Source organism: Lepisma saccharinum, chromosome 22, assembly GCF_977018435.1.
Source record: "Lepisma saccharinum chromosome 22, izLepSacc3.1, whole genome shotgun sequence".
NCBI lineage: Eukaryota > Metazoa > Arthropoda > Insecta > Zygentoma > Lepismatidae > Lepisma > Lepisma saccharinum.
In genome coordinates, this window is record NC_139250.1 from 17,325,730 (window position 1) to 17,344,012 (window position 18,283).

Genomic DNA, 18,283 nt, shown 5'->3' on the forward strand with positions numbered 1-18,283 from the left:
CTTTGTGCAATTTGTATTACCTTAGATTTAAACATGTCAGTATTTGCAGACTCAAAAGGAAGAATGGCATATTACAAGAGATCGCTGTGGACATGAAAGTGAGATCTTGTTATACACAGATGCAATCGACATTTATATGGAGCGTATTTGTAAGTGATGCATCAAGTCGATTGCAGTTGGTTCTCCGGCTGAAGGCTGTAAGGTAAAAACGGCATTGCATCCCTCTTCCAACTGAAAAAAAAGAGGTCCTTGCAGATGCTAGAGACGTTGACGGCATTGTGAGGCTTTGAACTGACATCTACCTATACCAATGCCAGTTGGCCACATCTTTTCAGGACCTTGAGAGACATAGATTACCCATGAACCATATCAGATGGAAAGCACATCAGATGTTTAACTTCACGACCTCAACATCAACAACGCAAGGATCCATTCTAGGTCCCGATTGTGGAATCTAAACTTGGAGCCATCTCTCGGAGATCAAAAGCACAATAGACTTTGCAGATCACGTAATAATTGAAATAGAAGGTAATTCAAGAAGAGAGTTGGAAAGATAGATCTGTACTGCGATAAACTCTCTCGAAGGACTTGTGTGATATGGCAAAATTGACGACTGCCACCCAGAAGACCCACTTTATAATCCTAAAGGAGAAGCTGAATGCTAATAAACACACACAGATAAAACTCAGAGAAAAATCTTAGAAGGGTAAAGGAAGCTAAATATCTAGGTGTGAAATTACGAGAAATACAACCATGACATGGATTATGTAACTTCAAAAGCTGAGCCTGTAATAAATAGGTTAGAACATTTTCAGAATCCCTATGTCGCTTATAAACCCATACATATTCATATCTACAACGCGATAGGTTCTTTCAATGGACCAATCTGAGAAGATTACCTAAAATGTACAATTTATGTAACAAAAATAGCATCATCACAAATGAACACTAAATAATCAAACACAGAGCCGCCATATATGGTGCAAGGACGGCCAAGAAGAGAGAGTTTACAAAGTAATTGGCAGATACAGCCCTACCATTGCAGAATTAACTCCCAGATCATCCAGGAGTGGTAGGAAGAATGTACTAACAGATTCCTCATCAGCAGACTATACCACTTCTTCCAATGTATGAGAGAGAGGCTGATAACGACAGACACTTCACTTATGATAAATGGTCGACCGGATTCACAGTTTCCACATTCATCAGCACACAAAATAACTTTATGTTTAAGTGCTGCATCATATGAGTGATGCTTCTGTCTCTCCATTATGTCCGTATGATGTGTACTTTGCAAAAGCTGGCTCACTGACCACCTATTTACAGGAACACCAGCATAAGAACAAATCACAGAGCTCAATACTAAAAATAGACTGACTCTTTGCTGTGATATGTTCTAACACAAATTTGAAGGAAACATTTCGTTAAGGGTGATTTTTTATACCAATACTTGTACCTTGGTCAAACATCGAAAAGTAAACTTGATTACTGAAATATGCCAATACTTAATTCTATATTACACTAATACCATGGTATATTTACCCACAGGGTTTGAATTCAGGAGCATGGGCATACGCAGGATTTATTTTCAGGAGGGGCTGAATTGTAATCGTGGGGGTGCTTTCTAGAGGGGGTTGCATTCACGATATTCCATATGTTTAGAATTTTCCTCTCAAAATGGCAACGGGGGTGTTTTAAAGAGGCTTTGCATTTGCCACTCAAGTTCCCCCCTTCTTCACTGCTTTCATTTGAAAATGTTGTTTTCTTAAAATTTCGGAGGGGCTATAGCCCCCCACTCCTCTGCATACACCAGTGATCAGGAGCCAGATCTTTTTTTTTTATTTGCAAATATGGTCCAAGGAAGCTATGAATCCAACTAAGATAAAGCTACACATTTTGAAATGCGATCTTAAGACATTTAATTTATTAATTGGATTGGATTAAAAGTTATTCATTCTTGCGCGAGAGAGGCCTTCCTCAAGAAGTCTCAATTGGGAGCAACATGAAAAACTATGCAATACATTCTAATATATGGCCAACTATACCATATCACAACAGATTTTAAAATTCCGCTAGCAACAGTGAAAAAAAATATAATGGCATGTTTATTATTATGATGTAATGTTACACGTGATGCAGAAAACACACAAACACATACTGTGCTCGTTATTAAAAAAAAAAAAAAAAGGCAATGGAAATTTCCATAAGCGAAATAGAAATATTGAAAAACAAAAATTTTTTAGCACTGAATTTGAAAATTCAAAAATTCAGGCAGCACGTGAAAATTTTCAGGCATCCTGTATTTTTCTAACCCTGTTTATGTATACATACTCTGGTCAATATGCTATTGAATCCAAGGTTCACCTAAATTTTCAAGACCCGAGAAAAAGGTGCACCTAAAAAATACGGTATTTAAATTTCATAATAGCTTTGCTGACGTAGGAATGAAGATTTTGTAACTACACACTTTGAGATGTCAATTTTAAAGAATGTATCGGGGATTTGCATTCTGATCTCACCCAGGCCCTGCAACATGTTGCTACGCCAGTGGATAACAATGTACAATAATAACCAGGAAAAGCATTTATATGTAATACATTAGGGCTGAGCCGATGTTGATTTTCTCTTACCGATACCAAAGATTTTCAGTGGCTAGAAGAGCAGGCAAAGGCAACAGCTCGTCTCAACATTTGTCCTTTTTAAAGTTCGTTCACCCTTTCTTGTGACAGACTGGGAGACCACCACAGGAAGTTCCATAGATTTTCCTAGAAACACTGGATCATAAACCCCCACCCTCCTGGAAAGCAGATGACAAGATCAAAGGCATGGGTAAGTGAAAGCTGAACCCAAACATGATTATGAACGCATGTAACTGCTGAGTTAGCGCTGTAGGAAATAATCATTCATTGCCAATTCTTGCCTGAAGATCGTGGTCGTCACATAGGTGGGTGTTTTTAAACCCCCGCTGCTCTAATGCCGGGTCAGGTAGTTGAGTTCTTGGAAAAGAGGGATGAACCGCCGAAATTACATTGGGAACATGCGGCTTTGAATGACAGTACTAAGGAAGATAAGCTAATCGAGACTGGACCTACAGTTTAAAGTGGGACCCGACCCACTATGTGCCTCCAGTTGAGTATCGAACCAGCGATCTATTGATTACAAGGCGACCATGACACCATCGGAGAGGCCCCTCTAAACATTTATGTACACCACTACTTACAATAATGTACATAAAATATTTATAAGGAACTTTACTTTTCATCAAATGGACGTACCATATCATGCAGAAGGCATGACTCGAATCCGGGACCCGGGCACCATAGTCCGATAGCCTAATCATTTCATAAAAAGGGCCCGAGTATGTAAGAAGCTGGAAAGAGCTTCTTTCAAGCAAATGCCACCTGCGATCTTCAGCAGATGTAAAAATCCGCTGATACGAATTCTTCCGGAATCGCAGGAAAGATACTGCAAACACATCTTTACGCTGAAAGCACCGTTATTGAGAGACGCGGTCTCTCAATGGCCGAAGTTCGAATTTTGTTTAAATAGCTCGGGAGAATATTTCTCCGCCCAGTCGGTATCTGAAATCTATCGCGTGCACAGTTAGTGCCTCGGAATTATACAAGTTGTTGAACTAAGAAAGTTATGGCGTGAATAGTTGTTCCTGAACGTTACGAAAGGAGTTATTGCGAGGAGTAGTACAATATCGGAAAGGAGTTTTATTGCAGGAGAGTTCATCAGAGTTTCATCAACGAACCAGCGAGTCGATCGTCACTTCCAGATCTACAGGTAACAAACGTTCCTCTATCCTTGTCTTTCATTCTCTCACACCCTTGCCAGACCAGTCAATTGTAGTGTTTAAAGTTAATCGTGACTGTAGTTCTTATTTCACGGGGCTAGCCCCCTTGCTTGGTTAAGCGTAGACGTAGCTTTTCAGAGTTATACCACCTCTTACGATACACCTCTCGCAGCCAAATAACTTCGAATATTAGGCTTCACATAGCCTATCTACGATCCCTTAATATAAACGATCGGGACTTTGTACGGTACCATCATTATTTTTGTTATTCAATAAATATTCAAGTTTTTACTTCTTTGACATATATTTCCTTGCCATGACAGTTGCTTTTACACAAATGTTAGCGGCCTTAACTACACGTAAGCCAGATGATGAATATTTGCTGTTTAACCTCTGATTTTATAGTGTCCTTTTACTATTTATGTAATATCAATATTTTTTTAGTCAAGGTAGAAAGAACAAAATAGTATTAACGTTGTCTTTTTTCTGCTTCTTATTCTGGTTACAAACACCAATACTCCATACACATTTAAATACAAATTAAGTACTAATTAATTAATTAATTTTCATATTATTACAAATAATTACATTAACGTATTAAATAGAAACAATTTTAATCTTATAATTCTGAGACACTTGGCTTGGACTGCCTCCCAAAATTATGTATTTCTAAATACGTCCCTACTGATGAGACAAGGACTTGGTAACTAGCCTTTGTTTTTTGTACTGGAATTAAACAAGTATTGGTGTGGATATCGGTCATGGTATCGGTGATATCGGCTCAGCTCTAAATTACATATTTATAATTTACATATACTAGGTTTTGACTCATATTTTAGTTATTTTTACATATAATTTCCATATTTTAGAACATTTCTCAACATATACTCAATATTCGCGCAATGACTTACATGTCCCTGTGTGACCGAAAGAGTTGAGTGAATTTCTTGTGAATAACTCACAAATTTGAAATACACTCCCATTTCTTCTTGCGATATTGAACACAGTTTTAGTCAATACAAATACATCTTACGAGACAACAGAAGGAAATTCATGTTCAAACACTTACGTCATCATTTTGTTAATCATTGTTTTGGAAAAAGAAAATGGAAACACATAATGTATTGTTTTTCAATTAATGCCTTAGACCACATGACCACGCGTGACTCTTTAACCTAATATAAAGATTATTTCTAGGGCTGAGTCGATACACCATTTCCCGATACCAATACCCTGACCGATTCCAACCGATACTGATACTTGCATAATTCCAGTTTAAAATAACGAAGGCTTGTTATTGAGTTATAAAACTCATTACATCACATTCTATTAATGACATTAACTTTATAGCACTTTAAAATGTCTTGTAACATTTTATGTGAAAATCTCTCTAAACCCAGATGATGTAAAAAGAAGAAGTTTTTTAAATGTCACAAGCCTTTTCAGTGTGTTGCAGTTACACCGAAAAATCAGTGGTGTTTCTGCTTCATTTCATGATCCCCTATTCCATGTAAACAACATTCTTGTCGTTTGGATTAACCTGGAGAGGAAGGAAAACTATGTAAAAATATATACAAATGCAGATATATTTATTAATGCTCATTTGGCCGGCTCTGTACATGCCCTGCTGCCCATTCTTCTCTGTCATTTGCAATAAAAACAAGTCTGCAGATTCGGTATTGGAAGTCACACAGAAGGGTAGAGCACAATAAGAAAATCCACAACCCTCCCTCATCCCTTTTCCCAGAACTCCATAATGAGCCTAGCATGATGATAATGCTGGTTTTAAAAAACGTTCTTACCCCACGAGTTTGCGAGCAAGTATTGGCTATGAATGGTTTCTTTTATGTCCACATAGAGTTAACCAGACCACAAAGCAGTTGCATGCCTTCAATGCCACGTTTTGAAGCAGCGCTTTCACTTTAGTCTTCCCTTTGATCTTGTCATCTGCTTCCTAGGAGGGAAGCATTTCTTGGGGAATTCCTGTGCAGACCTTAACGGAAGGGTGAACAAACCTTTGACAAGGATAAATCTTGGCAAATGTGTTGTTTCTCTTTGCTGCTCTATTGACTCAAAATCCTTGGTATCGAATGGCATCAGTGAAGATACATCGGTATCAGTATTGGCTCAGCCCTAACTATTTCTTTACAAATCACATTTAAAACATTGTATGATCCATGCCTGACATTCATCTATCTCATGCACCTTATTGTACATTACAGCTTTCTTCTTTTGTTTAATAAATTACTTATCTTTTAACCCTTTCACTACCATGGTCACATATACTCTTATTTGAGTGTATGTGTTTATACCAAACTATGCTCTATGTATAAGGGTTGCATATACACATTTCATTATTTTGACCTCTCTTTCAGGCAGTATTTGCTGTTTAGTACTTGTAACTTGTACACCTGATCCTGATATCTGCTGTGAAGTTATTGAAGTGAAGAAAGTACTACTACTTGTTAATAGTTACTGTTAGGACATGGTAAACTCTCCCAATCCCTTAAACCCACCCACGGAACACAAACCACGTCATACCAGGCCTAAGTCTTGAACTGTGCAGTCGTTAACGTATTATGATCTCACTTTTGTCAAGAAAGCCTTATGAATGCCATTCATCGTTGTCCTCACTCTGCGTTAACATGTAAGGTAAAGGTTGCCAAAACGAAAATGACTCGAATCCAGTCACACGCTGGGTACCTACAAGGTTTGCTGACAGCAGGAATTTAGAAGATTCATTTTCAAGATGGAAGCAACAGATGTGTATCTGCTGCTGCAAGAAGAGAAATATTACAAAGAAAGAAGAATTGAATAACTCTTGGTTCCAAATCATCGGCATTCTGCATGTGAACTCACAGACTTAAGGAATGCAAATAGACGAATGCGTCACTTTCAGTTCTTTGTCTATAGAAAGTTCCGATGTGGCATCCAGTCCTTCCGGCAGGGGAAAAAAAAAACTCTGCTTCAGACATTCGTGCTCATTTTAATCACATTTTAAGGACATTTAAAGCATCTTGTGCATGTTCTTTGATATCACCCTCCATTCAAATTAATTTATTTTCCGAACTAGTGCAATCTCAAGCCATCATACACCTTCATTGTCCGCAAGAAGCAGACGATGTTCACCGAACACAATACTCTCTTGTTGCATTTTGTGTGAGAAGGAAACTTACGCATTTTTATTTCTTAAAATCTGATTGGTTGTTTGAGTATAGCCTCTACAACAAGCTGACGTCAACAAGAACTCATAACACATCCAATTCAGCACTTGTTAACATTCAGTCAACACTATGATATTCTTGTCGATTAAAAGTTTGAGCGATAAGGAAGTGGCCATTTCCGTGATCATGTATTGGGAGTGGGGAGCAACACAACACAGCAGACAACCCAAACTGCCAGCCACTGTCCTGTAACGGCACCAGACGATGCAAACCAAGGAACATGCACCAGTGTTGCCAGATGGAAGAAAATGGAACTACCGCCACCCAGGAATAAACAGACACCACATCCTCAGTTAATGAAGGCAATGGGTCTTTGAAATTAATCGGGGTGGGGGGGGGGGGAAGAAACATCCAATTAAGTTTGTTCTTCAAGTTCTATATTACTCCCCTCCCCTTCCCATTAAGGTCCAATTACATACAATCAAGAGAATCATGTCCAGATGTGTATTTGTACACATTGGCAATTATGAGTATATAAGCTCTTCTAATGCATGATTGTTAATTTTAATATTTTGTGAATAATAAATAGATTTTGTGACAAAACATGATTTCCTAGCATGGTATTGACAACATATAAAGTTGAATGTACCAATTCAGAACTTGATGCTCTAAGCTAATCTCTTAGGTCCAATATTTGACCTTCCTCCTGCTTAACTCTTTCCCTGGCAGCAAGAGGCTTTAATTTGATTTGATTTATTTGTTGTTTTAAGTCCACTTTATGCACAGTAAGGCTAATCGGGACTGGACCTACAGTTTAAAGTGGGATCCGAACCACTTGTGCCTCCACCGGGTATCGAACCCGGGACCCCTTGATTACACTGTGCCATCGGGGAGGCTAAGAGGCTTTAAATACCAGCATTATCCTGGCAGGCAACTTAAAGAAAATTAACCTAAGATGCATGCAAATATATTTTCTTTCTTAAGAGCAACAAAGGTTGAAAATTTTGATGGATTTATATCGCACACATGAGAATAAGTGCAAGCATATTTAATGCATTTTTAGTAATTTTAGTAGTTTTCCTTTGTGTGACGAACACAGTAACATGTTTTTTGACCACACAACAGAGCATGAGTAGAAAAATACAGGGAAATTTCCAATACATTTTTTCAAAATAACAACTAGTATGTGTTGTTTAATGCTTGTGTGCTTTCTGTATCAGGTGTATCATTGGATCACAATAATAAATAAACATCTCATTATACATTATTGCACTGTTGATAGCCGAACTTTGAAATCTGCAGCGACATGATAGAGACGAGACAACCATGTATTACATGCTGTTACATAAAGTGCATAAAAGTTGTTAAGGAAGGCTGCTCTGGTGTAATAATTAATTAATTTTAATCTAATCTCGTTTGTATTAATTGATAAATTTAATGCTTTAAGATCAATTCACAATGTGTAGCTTTGTCTGAGATGGGTTCATTGTTTTCTTAGCCTGTGTTTGTAAATAATAAATGACAAAGCTGGTTCCTAAGACAACGGGGCTGGAGATTGAATTATTATTATTTTGGCCATCCATCTGTAATGAGCCTGACTCATCACAACTTATACCAGTTCCACCTCTATATTTTAAAGTTCACAAATTATATGTGTATTTCAAATTTAATTTTGTATATCGTTAATATTTAAGGTTGGATACACTTTTTATAGTCCTTGATTCTTCCACTCCCTTACACTAGTGTCGCCGAGCATTTATACAGGTGAGATCTTGGTCTAGCACCTCTGTTGGCCTCCACCTATGGGCGAAAGAACACTCTCTGCTTCTGAGCAAGAGAAATCCACTGTGCCTAATTTGGTGAGAAATACAGCTATGATTGCCGTCAATCTCTCAGGTGCTGAGAGAGTATAGCAATACCCCATCGTATCGACACTGGGAAATTCGCTTCTTTAGGATCAATATCTCTTGGTACCCCATCGTTCCGATGCAGGGAAAAAGCACATTTCTATGGTTAATCCTAAACATTATCTTTTTCTTTTGGGCAACTTTATTCCCAATTTTTATTTCTTTGTTCAAATTCCTAAGCACACAAGATAAACGGTCAAATGTAAATGTGTATTTTAAAGGATATTAACTATCATATAATAACAGGTTATCTTTTTTGTAGTCAACTAGTACACATACGAATATTGTTCCCGTAATGTACTTTGAATTCCGGTGACTGATTCGATGAAAGCCGAAGTCTATAGTTTAAGGACCTGAATGTTAAAAGTTTGTACCTTTTTGGAATTGTAAAATGGTTTTGGCTTTCATGCAACTAACTGTGAGCAACAGTAATGTTTTTAGTGCATCATCCCACTGTAACTGGTAAACGCTTTGTTCTTGTTTTAACTTTGTTTTGAATAAATCTAATCTGTAAATGCCCTCAAATGTTTAAACAGTTTCTATTGTACAAGTTCTAGCTGCCAATAACTTCCTGAAGCTTCCGTAGCCTCTGGTGAGTGCCCTTAACACCCAAACCCTAAGTGTAACAGATTCTCATGCCACGACTGGAGTAAAGGGTAATAGTTATGGGTAAAACTTGCAACAACAGTTCCCTGTGATTGACAGTTATGTATACCTGACTGATGCAAAGTTAAATGGCATCCTAAGGGTTCCTTCCTTTTATAACGTGGAAGCAACACTGTGTGATAATGTAGCAGTTTTTGTGGTGCGTTGGGAACGTTGCACACTGCCGCACGCAGTGTAATTCAAATAAAAAAAATATATAAATAACTTACGTGAGTGAGTAGGGATGTTTCAGAACGACGTTTCGGAAGTCTGTGCTACTTCCTTCATCAGGTAATAAAATAAAAAAAAACTTTAGGTGCCAAACATGGTACCGCATTGTTAAATCGTAGTTGAGGATTCAGGTTGAGGATAGAAAAGGTAAAAAACTTACAGTGACAGCATGAAAAAACCGATGGAAGTCTTCGCTGGTTAAAAATTCCCTATGTTAAAAACAAAACCACGGCTAAAACAAATAAAAGTTGAAGACCTATTACAGTCTCCTAGTGACTTCCGTCGGTGTTGGGTGGAGAACATTACCTGATGAATGAAGTAGTAGAGACTTCCGAAACGTCGTTCTGAAACATTCCTACTCTCACGTAAGTTATTTATATATTTTTATTTGAATTGATAGTGAGTAAAACGCACCATTGCAATATGTTCGCACGCAGTGTGTGGAAAAAGAACTTAGTGGATCAATATTCTTTTGCAGGTGCAACTAAATTAATGATCACATCATATAATCCTCCACCATCTGCAATAAATTAATGCACATACCCTTTTCTGGAGGAATATGCCAAGCAAAACTGCTCTAATCTTTTCAATATACAATGTATGTTTAAATGATGCCACACTCTGCAGCAAATGTCTCTAAAAAAACTGCACACAATTACTAACCTTCATAATTATCATTGCAGTAGCATGTCATTAAGACAAAATGTTAACTTCAATATAATTCATTCTCCCACAACCTCACAATCAAAAAGTTCAATGTCAGCTCAATGGGCAAGCACATTAAGGTCAAGAGTGATCATTTCATACCAGGTGTGTATTTATTTCAATATTGCTGGAATGGACACTGGTACCAAAAAGAAACCAGATTTTATAAGAGAGTATAATTTTCTCCCTATGTTGCGAGTGGAAGCAGTTTTTCAGTTGATTACTAAGCTAGGCACAATGTTTGAAAAATATGATCAATGAGAATTTTCAGAATCCCATGTTCGTATTCCTCATGGAGAAAAAACTTAACTTCAAGTTATGGATAATCAAATGGGAGTTTCGGCTATTCCGGCGACCAATAAAATCTTCAACGTGTTTTCTTTCTGTTCATGTGTTTTTCTACATTGTCAGAAGTTTGCTATTTCCAGAGAACAAGTAAAAATAATACGTCCCATAAGCATAATCCTAATATTATCTCCCTCCTAGGCCCAATAAGCATACAGACCTCTCTTTCTCGAGCTCTCTGTGGTAAAAGATTGATGGGGTAAGACCAACTTACGGTTCTCACATCTGGCTACACAATGAAACTGTTTCTCCGATCTCTCCACCAAAGTTTGCAGATTTGAGTCCCCATCTGGGCATTTTTTGTGAGTGTTTCTTGATCAATTGTTCTCTTCCATGGCAGTGCGATCTAAGGCACCTTGCTTTGGACGGCAGCTGTGATGGCATGCGTTCGATCCCGGGTTCAGTCTCCGGGAATTTTCAGCAGTTGTATAGGGCCGGTGACAACCCACCATCGTGAGGAAATTGGGGAGCTACGAGTGAGTATAGATTAAGTCGTATTTTCAATAAATTAATCAAAAATACAAAACTCTTGTACTTACGTGTAGCGAGTATCTATTATTTCAAACGACGTTTATCATAGCTGTAAAAACTTCTCGATCTAAAATCCTATATACAATTAAAACGTTAAAAAGATGCCCGCTTGTTCACTTCCCCGTGCTGACTGTTGGTTTATTCATCATTTTGTATTTTTGATTAATTTATTGAAAATACGAATTAATCTATATAAAAGTGAGTAAGTCGCACACATCATAAATTATGAATAATAGTGAATAGCGTAATCCAGTCTCGAAAATCTCCTATAACGGCTGGGAGTCCGATGTGCTGACCCCATGTCACCCCATTACTGGTTGAAGAACTCCACACCTCTAGGTAGGATTGCTGAGGGAGACTGGCAGTCAGGAGATAGACCAAGGCCCTTCAAAGGGCTGTCACGCTACGGATTATTATTATTTATTTATTGATCAATTTCACCTAATCATCCCTCATCCTCATTGCCGTATTGAACCAGAAGTTGCAAATAACAAGAAACAAACACAAGATTGATAACAAAACACAATCAACACATCTTCTTCTCCTCCTCAACACTTCCATCAAAGTACATGACAGAACAGAAAGCTACATGAAACCTTTACATGCATGCATACGTAATGGGTACTTACCTTGTTCTTGTTTATCACGCAGATCATATTGTCATCCTGAAGAATAATGACATCATCATTTCGGGGATCAAATACTATATTTGAAATTGCAAATTGTCTTGCCAACCACTGCTTTGGATGTTTTGATTCTAATCCTTCGGAAAATTTTGTAAACACCTTTTTACACAAATCGTATTCAACAATCTGAAAAAATAAATCAACTTATAAATTACTCCAGTAGTGTAAGTTTTTCTTTCTTTAAACATGCATTTTTGCATTTAATATACTAAACACTGAAGTGCACTACGCAGGGATTGGACAGATTAAGCTGATATTAGTGAATATAATTGTAAGCCAATCATAGTATGAATGTCAACCAGATAAATTCCTAGAGGCATGCATATTTTGTTTTTGATGGAAAGACGAAATGTGAAATAATACTTTGGAATGATCATTTTCCATGTTTCTGAAAGGTGTGAGGTGCATTTTTCTAGTGTTTTCTCACATGAAATCACGCAAAATGAACTGCAACAGGCAAAATAAATTAAAACGCAAAATTTAGTATTTATTTACCGACACAGTACTTTCGAAAGTCTGAATTATCATTACTGATATTAGTTCTGATATAGCAAATTTGGTCAATATTCATCCATCCCAACTATTTAGATATATCATGACCTCTCTATCTAAACTACACTGTCTCCGAAAATAGTGTCTACATTCGTTGAATGTTAATGACAGAGAAACCATTCAAGATAACTTCACTGAACTTTTTGGATTTGACGCTGCAATATCTACTGTACATTGAGTGTGTGTGTGTGAGCATGTGTAGGGATTCTGTTGTTTTTAGTTCCATCACAGCCCACCAGGTGGTGAGCATTTGTGTACCCAAAGTGGCAGAGGTGAGCAATTTTCTTTTCTTTAATGTAAGAAGTGTCAAATAACCACCCAGATCTCCCGATTTAACACCGTTAGATTTCTACCTCTGGGAAACTGAAGAACGATGCGTACCCCACAAAGCCATGGTCACTGAATGACATGACTGTCATGTCATGACTGACATGCGATTGACACTACCTGTGCTTCCCTTCCTGTGGAAACCTTATCTGCTGTTTGTTGATTTGTCGATCTGTTCTATAGAATTGCAGACAAAGTATTGCTGCCAATAAACATCTATAACATTAAGGTATTATGATATGCTCTTTGTATTCATGATGGTTGCGGTAAACGCGGTTTAAAATTATTTACGTGAAATTTAGAAAATTTCGCACTTCCGCATTGCACAATTTAATGGTTAAATCCTATTAATTTTGAAGATCCACTGCCTTCATTCACAAAAGGGCACGGTGTTTGAAGTGGAGATGGTACCGCATCACTGCATTGTTTGTTCACGGGCGGCGGTAGTTGCGTCTTCTCCCGTTCGGCGGCGCTGGTGCACATCCTAGTTTGCATCATCTGCTTCCTGTTGTCAGGTGGCGTTGCCAGTTGGTGGTTGGGGGGCTGGGCTGTGCTGCTAGGCATGGTGCTGTTCCTGTTCCCCGCGTGGCTGGAGGAGGGTCGAGTATGTGCACCATATCTTTTCTTTTTCAGGTCGGGGATCTTTCTGAGGACAGGGTGCCAAGTCGGGTGCGCCTGGCCATTGGCCAGGTTCAGTGCTGGTTTCTGTTGGATGATAACATGGGTTTCTTAGACAGTGTTTTCTATGACAGAGTCGGTTGGGTGAAGTATGGATATGGAGGATATGGTGTAGTTAATGGAGTGGAGGTGTTGAGAAAGGCCTGATTTTGGTGTGTCTTTTTTGGCATCTTTTTCCTGTTCATTAATCATGGAGGTCATCTTCTGTGCAGCTGTGTGTGAAATAGCATGCGTAACTGAAATAGGACTAAACAATGGTTACACCGAATGCAACTATCCATGTGGTGTGCAAAACCAGAAGACCAGTTCAGACGTCCAAGAAACAGATAACCCGAACCAAAATTTTAAACCCAAATGGATCGCTTTTCCATATCACCCTACCACATCTGGAAAATTTGCCAAGGCCCTCAAACCTTTCAACATCCGAGTGGCACACAAACCTATATCCCAAATCAGAAGAACACTACCCAAACTTGCATCCCCTGGTGTCTACAAGGCCACATGCCAATGCCACAACACCTACATTGGCAGAACCATGTGCACTGTCCAAGAACGGATTAATGAACACGAAAAAGATGCCAAAAAAGACACACCAAAATCAGGCCTTTCTCAACACCTCCACTCCACTAACCACACCATATCCTCCATATCCATACTTCACCCAACCGGCTCTGTCATAGAAAACACTGTCAAAGAAACACATGCTATCATCCAACAGAAACCAGCACTGAACCTGGACAATGGACAGGCACACCCGACTTGGCACCCTGTCCTCAGAAAGATCAACAACCTGAAAAAGAAAAGATGCGGTGCACATACTCGACCCTCCTCCAGCCATGCGGGGAACAGGAACAGCACCATGCCTAGCAGCACAGCCCAGCCCCCCAACCACCAACTGGCAACGCCCCCTGACAACAGGAAGCAGACGACGCAAACTAGGATGTGCACGCCAGCGCAGCTGAAAGGGAGAAGACACAACTACCGCCGCCCGGGAACATTCAATGCAGTGACGCGGTACCATCTCCACTTCAAACGCCATACCCTTTTGTGAATGAAGACAGTGGATCTTCGAAATTAATAGGATTTAACCATTAAATTGTGCAATGCGGAAGTGCGAAATTTTCTAAATTTCACGTAAGTAATGCTCTTTGTAGTTTATCAATGAAATCTAGTCTACACATGTCATGCTTCCAGATCACGCAAACACTGTCAAAGGATAAAGAAATCAAATAATTGAACTTGCACAAATGTCTAAATGTCAGTATAGAGCGACCACAAGGAAAGAAAAAAAAAACTTGGGACAAAAAGTCTACACAGCTTTCCCTTCTTCCGTTCAGCTCGGGCCATAAGGAAGCATGGTCCACTCTTCTCCTCCCCTCCTCGCAGGAGTACGGCGCACAGGAGTCTGCACAGGTTTCTTTGCTGGTGGTTCCACTATAGTAAAAATATTCCCATAATGCCATGTGATTTTACAAACTAAGTACTCAATTGTTTATATAAAACATGTGACCAAACATTCACAACAACAAACTCAAAGTTTCACACTTATCTGGTTCAGTCCTGATGATTCAGTTGTCCCAGTGGTTCCAGAATCTCACAGCATCATTTTCCTTTATTATATTACCTCACTGAGGCCAAAAACAGAACATTTGGACCATTTTGCCTTGTGATAGCTTCTACCTTTCTTGCTATCATCCACCATATATCTAACTAACTAACTAACTAACTCTCTAGCCTTCTTAAACCCGAAGGTTCAAGGCTGCAGCAACACAGGCCTTCCATCTGTCCCTATCTTGAGCAAGATCTATATACTCTTTTCCATCTCTACCGATTGCATTTAGGTCCATCTCAACGTTGTCCCTCCATCTTCGTCTTGGCCTTCCTACAGGTCTCTTACCATCAGGTTTCCCAACAAGAATCCTGTAAACTCCTCTTTCCTCTCCCATTCGTGCCACATGGCCTGCCCACCTAAGTCTTCTTGATTTAATTATTCTAATAATATCTGGACATGAATACAAATTATGTACTTCTAAATTATGTAACCTTCTCCACTCACCTGTCTCCTCATCCCTTTTAGGTCCAAAGATTTTCCTAAGGATCTTATTTTCAAATACTCTCAATTTATGTTCCTCTTTCAATGTAAGGGACCAAGTTTCACATCCATATAATACTACAGGCAAAATTACTGTTTTGTATATTTTAACTTTTAGTTTCTTAGATATTAAACGAGAAGACAAAAGTTTATGAAGAGAGAAGTAACATGCATTTCCTGAATTAAGCCTACTTTTTATTTCCTCTTTAATATCATTTTCATTTGTTAATATTACTCCTAAGTATTTGAATTTGGAAACTGGTTCAAATGAGTTGTTATCAATAATTAGATTTTGATTATTACCTAACACTTGGTTTCGGCCTGTAAGCATATATTTAGTTTTCTCTTTGTTAACTTCCAAACCTATCTCTTTAGCAGTTTTGAAAAATATTTTAGCATTATTCTTAATCGTATTTATATCATCCCCCAGTAAGTCTACATCATCTGCATATGCTAACAACTGAGTCACACCATTTAATTTTAGTCCTTCTTTAGTTTCGTTTACCTTCCTTACAGCATATTCTAAGGCAAAATTAAAGAGCAATGGAGATAATGCATCTCCTTGTTTTAACCCATCATGAATTATAAATTTGTCAGACATATTATTACCCACAGGAATTTTACTTTCTGTTTCACTGGTGCATATTTTTATCATACTAACAAGCTTCTTAGGTATTCCAAACTCTACTAATATATTATATAATTTATCTCTTTTGACCGAATCATATGCTTTTTTGAAATCAATGAATAGCTGATGAACATTTTGATTATATTCCCACTTTTTTTCAAGTGTCTGTCTGATGTGAAAAATTTGATCTGTAGTTGATCTGTTACATTTAAATCCACATTGATAATCACCTATAATTTCATTAGCATATGGGGTTAGTCTTGTTAAAAGAATGTTAGACAATATTTTGTATGTTGTTGAGAGTAGAGAAATTCCACGGTAATTATTGCAGTTCATTTTATCACCTTTTTTAAACACAGGAACAATTATGGATTCTTTCCACTGTTGAGGGATTTCTTCTTTATTCCATATTAAACAAATTAATTTATGAATTTTACATATTAATGAATTTCCACCATATTTAATTAACTCAGCTGGTATTAAATCAATGCCAGGTGCTTTGTTATTCTTTAGCCTTTTAATAGCATCTTTAACTTCAGTCAAGTTTGGTTCTGGAACTAAAGGTTCTGCTGTGTGTACTTCATTTACTTCTGATTTATCTCCTACATGGACATTTAAAAGGTCATTAAAGTATATATATATCTTCTCAAAGTAATAGCAATATGTGGTCTGTTCAAAAATAGACTGGACTTCTGTCATAGCACGCGAACCATTGTTTGTAGCGAATTTAGAAACACACTGTCGCTTGCTGCATCACGCTACGTTCACCAGTAGCCCGGTTAGAACCACCGAAGTAAACACGTGCAGTAACTTCTCATCATGTTCGCTTCAATGCAGTGAAGATGAAGGACCAGTTGGAGCAGCGTGTTTGTGTGAAATTTTACTATAAACTGGGGAAATCTTTAGGTGGAACTTGGCAAATGTTTCAGCAAGCCTTTAGGAGGGACTGTATGAGCCAATTGCAGTGTCATGAGTGGTCTCAACGTTTCAAAGAGGGCAGAACATCAATCGAGAAAGATTCAGGATCGGGACTACCTTCGATGTCAACAAACGATTAACACATCGATGCCGTTCGATCCATTATCTGTGCAAATCGTTGTTTGACTGTCAGAGAGGTTGCTCATGAAGTTGACATCAGGATCAGGTCATGCCATAAATTTTGAGAGATGCTGTGTGCAGAAAAAGACCTTCTTCTTCTTCTTCTTCTTTTGCTCTACAGCCCTTGGTGGGCTTTGGCATCCCAAACAATCTTCCTCCACCTCATTCTATCTTGAGCTACATTTTTCCAATTGCGTATATTCATCCTTCTCAAATCTTCCTCAACCGCATCGATCCATCTTCCCCTCGGTCTTCCTTTTGGCCTTGTTCCCCACAATTTCTGATTGAATACCAGGCGTGGTAGCCTATCCTCTTCCATTCTCATCAGATGTCCTGCCCATCTTAAGCGTTGAGATTTTATATATCTCACCACATGTTCATATTGAATCAATCCTTCTAACTCCATATTATTCCTAATTCTATAGGATCCATCTTCATTCCTAACGGGGCCAAAGATCTTACGTAATATCTTCCTTTCAAAACACATTACCTTGCTTTCTGCTTTAGATGTAAGTTTCCAAGATTCTGCACCATATGCTATAACTGGTCTAATAAGTGTCCTATACAATCTTAATTTTGTGTTCCTAGAGAGGTTTTTTGACTTAAATAATTCTATATGTGCATAATACTGTCTATTTCCAGCCTGTATCCTTTGGTTAACAACCTCTTCTTCTTCTATGTTGTTATGTAGAAGAGCTCCAAGGTAAGTAAAAGTGGGTACTCCCTCAAAGTGATATGTACCTACATTCAAAGCCAGAGAGTTTCGTCTGGCTGGCGATCTGGACATTCTCATATATATCTTGTTTTAGTTTCATTAATTAATAGTCCTATTTCTCTGGATTTAAAAGACCTAGGTGTGGAAAAACAAGAGTTGGGTGTTGCACCATGACAACGT

General features: G+C 38.2%; 1 protein-coding gene across 1 annotated transcript in view; it reads right to left on the reverse strand.

The window, feature by feature from the left end:
• l(3)72Dn (UTP4 small subunit processome component l(3)72Dn) overlaps positions 1-18,283 on the reverse strand; it is a 136,681-nt gene that overhangs the window by 50,142 nt on the left and 68,256 nt on the right. The window contains exon 13 of the mRNA XM_083143707.1: positions 11,957-12,139. Coding sequence (XP_082999833.1) covers positions 11,957-12,139 — 183 coding nt within the window. The remainder of the gene's footprint in view (positions 1-11,956; positions 12,140-18,283) is intronic.